The sequence below is a fragment of the Maylandia zebra genome, linkage group LG10 (assembly GCF_041146795.1).
Source record: "Maylandia zebra isolate NMK-2024a linkage group LG10, Mzebra_GT3a, whole genome shotgun sequence".
Lineage (NCBI taxonomy): Eukaryota > Metazoa > Chordata > Actinopteri > Cichliformes > Cichlidae > Maylandia > Maylandia zebra.
Window position 1 is genome coordinate 24,797,774 of NC_135176.1, and position 8,191 is coordinate 24,805,964.

General features: G+C 38.7%; 2 protein-coding genes across 2 annotated transcripts; one reads left to right on the plus strand and one right to left on the minus strand.

The window, feature by feature from the left end:
• Positions 1 to 1,575: 1,575 nt before the first annotated feature.
• On the minus strand, positions 1,576 to 3,646 carry LOC101464346 (tripartite motif-containing protein 16-like). Its single transcript, XM_023153120.3, has one exon. The coding sequence runs from the start codon at positions 3,411 to 3,413 to the stop codon at positions 1,749 to 1,751; it is 1,665 nt and encodes a 554-aa protein (XP_023008888.3). The 5' UTR covers positions 3,414 to 3,646; the 3' UTR covers positions 1,576 to 1,748.
• Positions 3,647 to 4,545: 899 nt separating this feature from the next.
• Positions 4,546 to 8,071, plus strand: txndc15 (thioredoxin domain containing 15). Its single transcript, XM_004561774.5, has 6 exons — positions 4,546 to 4,756; positions 5,177 to 5,493; positions 6,015 to 6,161; positions 6,536 to 6,699; positions 7,394 to 7,524; positions 7,690 to 8,071. The coding sequence occupies exons 1-6, from the start codon at positions 4,666 to 4,668 to the stop codon at positions 7,884 to 7,886; spliced, it is 1,047 nt and encodes a 348-aa protein (XP_004561831.4). The 5' UTR covers positions 4,546 to 4,665; the 3' UTR covers positions 7,887 to 8,071.
• Positions 8,072 to 8,191: the final 120 nt, after the last annotated feature.

Here is an 8,191-nt window from a genome sequence, read left to right on the forward strand (position 1 = left end):
CACACATATGGTTCTTACACACACACTGGACTTTCTGGACATTGTTTTTGCACACATTGTTTTTTTGCACAACACTGGTCACTATATTCTTCATTTCCGGTTAATACTTGTACAGCTGCTGTTATTGTGTATATATTTATTTATATTTATATTTCTTCATACATTCTTATATAGTTCTATATTGTGTATTTTGTTGTACAGTTATTTTATTTTCAACTTTAATTTATATATTTTATCTTATTCCTTCCCAGTTAAATTTACCCTTCATTCTAATTTGTGTTGTACAGTTATTTCATTTTTAACCTTAATTTATATTTTATTCCTTCCTAGTTAAATTTACCCTTTTTAATTTTTCATATTTATTTCCTATCTTATTCATAGCCTTTTCCTTTTTTGTTTTCTTTAGGTCACGAGCAGTTGTCCAAGCATTTCACTACATATCGTACTGTGTATGACTGTGTACGTGACAAATAAAATTTGAATTTGAAAATTTGAATTTGGTAATTTTGCTGTAGGGGCTTTGGATTTAGGATTTTACACTTATATTTTGGGATTTTCCAAGGTTACTTCATTTCTGGAATGATTTTCAAAAAACAAATTTAACAGCTTTTGGGAACTGATGATCATTTAGATCCATTACTCTATACTAGCCATATGTCTGTATGATATACCAGATGGAAACTGATACATTTGTCCAGAATTCTGCTCCATTTTGCTCCATATTGACAATATGGAGAGTTTCCTGCTTAGGTATGTTAAGGGGTTTAAATAATGCTCAGTTGGTACTACAGGGCCCAAAGTGTGCCGAGAACATAATCACCACAGCATTACATCATCAGCAATCTGAACCATTGATAAAAGGCAGGCTTGAGTCAAACTTTCATGTTGTTGTATCTATTATCAGTAACTCCCTGCAGGCAGGCAAAGAGTGTGAAACTGCAGCACCTGCTAAGCAGATCTTCTCGAGGAGTGATGGCCAGATGAAGCCGAATGAAACCATAGAGCTCTCCAAGTGGTTCGAAAAGAAAGATGAATTTCTTCAGGCTTTGTGTGTACACAAGCCCTTCTGCTGGAGGGTTCTTCTTGTTAAAAGGAAGTTTTTCTTTCCTACTGTCGCCAAAGTGCTCGCTCAAAGGGGATCTTCTGATTGTTGGGGTTTTTTCAGTTTTCTTGATCTTAAAGTAGGGTCTTGGCTTAAAATAAAAAGAATCTTGAGGCAACTGTTGTAGTTTGGCGTTATATAAATAAAAGTGAACTAAGTTTCAGGACCCAGGATCTTGGAGGATCCAAGGCAGCGCATCTCATGTGGGCGAAAACGCCAATGCTTTGCTTTTTTGTAAATTAAAAAAAGGTATCCTATATAAAATCTTTTTTTTTGTAAAAATAAAAGTACATCAAACGAAATTATTCAAACCTACATGTCATCATAGACACATATTGTGTCATCCTTTTGCATTTTTCTTTTTGTTTCCCGCGGTTAAACTAGTGACAACAGTTTTTATCATTATTTCTCAACACACTGTATAAATTGAGAATTTCTGAAAAATCTAATTTTGATAAATGTTTTAGTTATGAGTTTGAAAGTAAAGTACAATATTTACATACATACATTAGTTATTAAATTATTGAAAAATTATTTTGTAAACAGAAAAAAATAAGGTACAAATCATAACATACATAAAGATCTTTGATAGTGTACATACATACATCTTAACAAATACTGTATTGCACAGTTCAATATCTCTTATCTACTTGAAGTCAAACAGCTCAGCAGTGTCTCCAGCACTTTGTGGAAGCCACAGTCCAGCATGGAGAGGCTGAGTGAACCTGGTCTGGACTCTGTGGAGGAGATTCATGGTCTCAGTGATGCTGTAGAAAGAAAGAGTTCCTGCCCTGTGATCCAAATATACTCCTATTCTGGAGGACAGAGGGCCTGAGATGAGAGTGGAAATGTTGTTGTGTTTGAAGTTGTAACCACTGCCTGAAACTGTTAATGCCCAGGATTTGTCATTAAATCCAAATCCACATTCCTTCACCGTCCCTCTACGGCCGATATCCTTGTATGCAACAGCTACTCCAACCATCCCGTTGCACTTCACCTCCAAGTAACAGTGTCCAGTCAGACCCTCTCTGCTCAGGACCTGCCGGCAAACAAGGAATCTGTCTGGATGACTTGGATATGACTGGTTTCTACTCATCAGTGTTACTTTTCTGTTGCTGTCACTCAATGATAAAAGTGTGTTCACTGTATCTATATCCAGTGTTATCTGACAAGAATATTTCAAAAAGTCGTCTCTGGTTTTGGGTTCTCCTTGAGGCAGTAAAATATCTGCTTTGGTCGTTCCAACTGAGATTTTTGGCCACTCATCACTGAGAAGAGCCTTCACTTTATCTCTGGTCCGTGACACAGATGCAGTCACATCCTCAAAGTACTGCAGAGTAAGATTGTTGTAGGTGGGTACGTTTGTAGATGCACTCTGATGTGACAGTGAGGAGTAGTTTTTCAGAAAATGGAGGTGATCCTCTGTCAGTGAGAGCTGCTGCAGTTCAGTGTCTCTCCTCCTCAGATCTCTGATCTCCTGCTCTATTTTCTCCTGAAGCTCTTTGACTCTGTTCTGTTCACATTTTTGCTTGGATCTGATCTGCTGCTTCACCTCAGAGCTTTTTTTCTCAATGAGACTGATCAAATTTTTGAAAGCCTTATCACATTCTCTGAAAGCTTTATCAGCAGAAAGATTCATAGCCTCAACTTGCTCTTGGAGCACCTTCACATCTTTTTCTCTGTTCTGGATTCTCTGTTGGACATTTTGCTGATTTGTTTCAAGATCTTTCTGTTTCTCGGCTCTTTCTGCTGCAGCTGACACTGTGACATGGTCTTTGTGTTCATCCATTAAACAGAGATAACAGATACACTGCTGATCAGTGCGGCAGAAGATCTTCATCACCTCATCATGGCGAGGGCAGATGTTCTCCTGAAGCTTTGAAGTGGCTTTGATGAGCTTGTGTTTCTTTAATGGAGCTACGTTGTAGTGAGGCTGAAGGTGCTGCTCACAGTAAGAGGCCATACACACCAGGCAGGACTTGGAGGCTTTCAGCTTCCTCTCTGAACAGAAATCACAGGCCACATCTCCAGGTCCAGCAAAGGTATGATCAGATGAAGCTGTTGAATGTTCTGCTTTCTTTAAGTCTTCCACTAACTCACCTAAAATCATGTTCTTCACCAGGACAGGCGTCGGTGTGAAAGTCTGCCTGCACTGAGGGCAGCTGTGTGTTTCCTTCTCATCCCAGCAGTTTTTGATGCAGTCCATGCAGTAGCTGTGGCCACAGGGAATAGTGACTGGATCTTTAAGGAGGTCCAGACAAATGGAACAGCTCAGTTTTTCTTGATCCAGCTGAATCAGCTGCAGCGCCATTTTGTCCAGTCAAATTAAGTTTCACTTTCAGCTACCAGAGAAAATCTGCATTCATTGCCTCCTTACACACTAATCTGTGGTGTATGGTCTTTTCAGCGCTTTCATTTGATCACATGGTGTTTAGATTCATATTTTAACTGGCTGAGGAGTAGAAGGGGAGGGAATAAACGGACTTTGTACCACTTTAAGACACTCAGTCAAGCCAGCCCCCACCTTAGTTTGCATTACGTGTATGTGCTACACATTACGGTACGGGAAACTTAGACCTAAATCCAAAATAAAAGCAATCTAGCAATCTAGTTGTGAATGTAATTTTAACATTAATCAACGTGAGTCGGTGATCAATGATGTAATATACCATGAGATAAATATCAATACAGAAATAAACATTAAATACAAATTAAAAACTGCCAAAGGCAGAAATATTCAAGTATGAAATACTTATGCATAACCACATTTAGAAATTACAATTTCAAAAGAAGTGTACAGCCATTGCAAGTAAATTCAGTTTCCACAGAGTAATTTTGACACCATTACTCAGGCAGTATAGGGTAAGTAAGTGACTCTGATTTTGGATATCAGCGTTTTGACATCACTTTATACAAACCATTTCCCCCCTCTCAAATCACCTTTACATATCTTGAAGTCTTAATTTTCTAATTTGGTTAAGCAAGTTTACGTATGTGGGTTTGCCATATTTGACTATTTTTGTCATTTAAAAGTTATTTTTCATTTCTATATTGGCATGTTTTTTTATTCCATTATTTATTATATCGTCAATGGCAGACTAAAATTGTAGGGTAATGTTGAAATCACGTTCCATTGAAGATCGCGTTTATTTTGAAATCGGTTCTCGGTTTCCCTTACCGTAATACGTAGTATGGACACATACGCAAAACAAAAGGTGGAGCTGTGCAGTAAACTTCAGGAAGTGAGGTGACGCTGTCTTAAACCCTGTTTGATATACCCGAGTACCCAAACTGGAAATCAGTGTTCCCCGTAAAAGGCACCAATAACAGCACAAAAACGGCCAAGGAATGGTCTAGAAATATATGGGATGGATTTCCTAGAGAAAAATAAATGTATGGGTTAAAAAAAAGCATCCCGGAAGCCACCTTTTCATGTGCATCGTCTATTTTCTTCCGCCACAGATCCGACCACTCGTTCCTATGAGTCCACCAGCATCTCTTCACGGCTCAAAATGTCGTGACAGCGTTTCATAATCGTGTTTGGCTCGTTACATTTCAAAAACATGAGGGGGATTTTAAATAAGCTTCAATTACGGTTTGTCTTATTGTTTTTGCTGCATCATGAGGATGTTTTCAAGTTTTCGTCTGGTCAAGGTAAGAGACTGATAGCTGCAGCTAGCCTCAATGCTAACAGTACAAACCTTTATCTAATATAATGTTTGTATTTAGGTTGATCATTAACAGTAACACAGGATATTCTCTCTGTGTAATATTCTATTAGTTAGCTAGTTCTTCAAAGGGATTTAGATGACTGAAATAATGTGAGAGACGCTGTTTATTCTAATCAGATGCCTATGAATCCGAAACAATTACGTGTCATAAATGTGCAAAAAACTATGAAATCGGGAAATGAACAAATGCTTTTCACAGGAGTGTAACTGTCAGCTTATGGCAAGAAATCTGATTGTCCTCAGATAAACTTCTGCAGTAATTCACTATTAAAAGTCAGATGGAATGGAAAACAATTACAAATATGTTATATGTACTGAGTTTAATTATTTTTTTGTCCCTTAGAGTATGACGACTCACTGGAGCTCATTTTGTCAGAGGACACTTTGTCCGATTTGGAGAACAGCCCCAAGTTTGTAGAGTCCGGAGACCTGGACTCTCTGCCGAAGAGGCAGTTCAAGACGGCTGAGATCGCAGATGCTGTGATGGGCACTGAAACTCCCATCGATCCATCTGACATCGAGTCTCTCTTCCCCAAAAATGTGAAAGACTTTCAGTCAGGCTTCTCCCCGCCCTGTGATGACAGCAGTGCCCAGTGTAGTTCACCGGCTCCAGCTGAGAATGGTGGATCACAGGAGGAAGATGCTGAATCATCACAGCAGGTTAGTAAGATGAAACTGTGAGACATAAAAAGGGACTGCTGTTAGACTGCAGCCTTAAAGGGTTACCACCTCAGTTACCACAGTGACTGACATCTAAATTGATGTATAAATTCCAAAAGAAACCCAAAATATAAAGATAATCACAAATTAGTAAATGATTTATTATTAAGGTAAAATTTGCACTTGTGAAGATTTGCAGATTTGTCTTCTAAGATGATTAAGTGAGACAATGAGATCCTTTGATTCTCAAATGTCTTCCTGGACAAATTTACTTTAAGATATTAACACTGGTTGTTATAAACCAACTGACTTAAACCGCTGTTGGATCAATAAAGTCTTCTCCTATCTTAAAAATGAATTGATAAAAAAATCAATAACAAGGTTAATTTAATTTCAGCCTCAGCTTAGCTTTTATGTTTTGACGTGTGCTTGATAATGTCTCACTGAAGATTAGCCCAAATATGCATAGTTATAAATGCAGTTTTGCTGAAACTAACTTTTCCTTGAATGTTTCCCTGCAGCTCACGCTTGACATTGTGCGTGCGGAGGTCATAACGGTTGAGGAGCACAACACCACGGAGACCGCCAAGACGTACAAAGTCAACTGTGATAGACGGAACATCACAGGAATGGAGAACTTCACTGTGCAGGTCCTCAATGCCTCACAGGTACTCACTCCATCCTCTGAGGCACATGTTTACACGCTGTGTAAAGTGTGTAAAAAGTGTGCCACCAATTTCCCAAACATTTACACCAGTTACCATATACAAGATTCATTTATCAACTTTTCTAATGCATCTATTTGTATATTTTTTGTGTGTATAAACCTTTTTGTAAATCAGTTTTGTTTTATTTCATCATAGCATGACTCACTGTTTGTATCGTGAGCATTGTTGTTTGTTGCCTTTACACCTTTCATTTTTGAGTGAATTTACCAGAATTCAGGTTCTGTTTGTATCCCTCTTATAAAATTCCATGCAGGAGAATTTCCTGTTTCTCTCCTGGATAAAAAACACTAAACCCATCCCTTCTTTTCTTTCAGGATCTAATGGAGTTCCTCAATGCTAACAGCACAGAGTGCTCTGTGGTGCTGTTCTTCACCGCCTGGTGCCAGTTCTCAGCCAACCTGGCACCTCACTTCAACGCCCTTCCCCGGGTTTTTCCCAGCATGCATTTCTTGGCACTGGATGCCTCACAGCACAGCAGGTAAATGATCACCTTTGTTCTGGTTTTAACTGTGTAATCTCACTGTGAAAACCCCTCTTAGAATACTTTTTAAAGCTGTTGTCGTCTGTGGCTCACCACCCCTTAGCATCTATATAGAAGCAGAATATAGCTCATGTTTATTAGCAAACAGTTAATTGGATAATTAGAGTAGTTGATAAAAGTTCTTTTGTGTTGAAAATGATAAAAATACAAATGTAGAATAAAGTCTTTTTTGTGACTTTGGTTTTATAATCACATTTGAGGCAAAGTAAGTAAATTAAAGACCAGAATTTTGAAAAGCTGAAAATCATTTTGTTGCAACAAATGTTTGGACTCTATTTTGTGTAAACATCCAAGAATTGATTGATTATGTTCTCATAAAGGGTGCTTATAATAATCTGTATCCCTGTACATTATACATGACATTGTGTAAGTATAATGTACACAGAGGGTTGGTGTGACAGAGGAGAATACTTGGTACAGGATTAGATGGAGGCAGATGATCCACTGTTGTTACCTTTAAAGGAAACAGCTGAAATAAGAAAAATCGACTAACTGCAGACTCAAAAATTGTTTTGAATGCATCTATCATGTATATTCAAAAGATTTTTCTGTAGGTTATTTTGTTGACCAGTGAATATTTAAATCTATTGCGTGTTATTTTCTTGTAATGCATGTCTCCATCTTCCACCAGCCTCTCCACGAGGTTTGGGACTGTGGCAGTGCCCAACATCCTGCTGTTCCAAGGGGCAAAACCGATGGCTCGTTTCAACCACACTGACAGAACGCTGGATACGCTCACATCTTTTCTTGTTAACCAGACAGGTACAAATGCAGGTTATGTGTTACATTATATAGAGCTTACTGGTTTGGGCTCAAAAGGGTCAGAATTGGGTGGTTGGAAGAACATTTTGAGTCATGTAAAATGAATCTGAACGACCACTCAAATGAAACTTGCACCCATGTGTGATCCAACTCTGTGTGTTCCAGGTTTTGAAGCCGGCCCTGATAGAAATGTGACAGACGTAGACCGCCTCGGTCCCCTCCCTAGCGTTCCCGTGAGGAGCATCGACTGGCTGCTGGTCTTCTCCATCCTCTTCATCACAAGCTTCACTCTGTACGCCATCCTGCGGACTGACAGCATACGCTGGCTCATACCCGGACAAGAGCACGAGCATCAAGACTGAAACCTCACAGACTGTTCGTCAAGAATGATGTAAAGAATTGTTCGCTAAACAGTTTAGTTTATTAAAATGGCTAATGTGCTCATGTTTTAAGTGTTTGAGTGAAATAAAAACATTTGAGCTCTTGCGGTTTAGAATAAAGATTTGCATTAAAAGTAACATTTTGAGGCTGTGTGCGAGAAGACAAACTGTGCTGTCATTTTTTTTTGTGCCTTTTAGTTGATGTTCAGCTGAACCCAAGTAAGTCCAAAGTACAAAAAAACAAAATAGTTGACATGTCTGTACAAACACTACTCCTCTCATGCAGG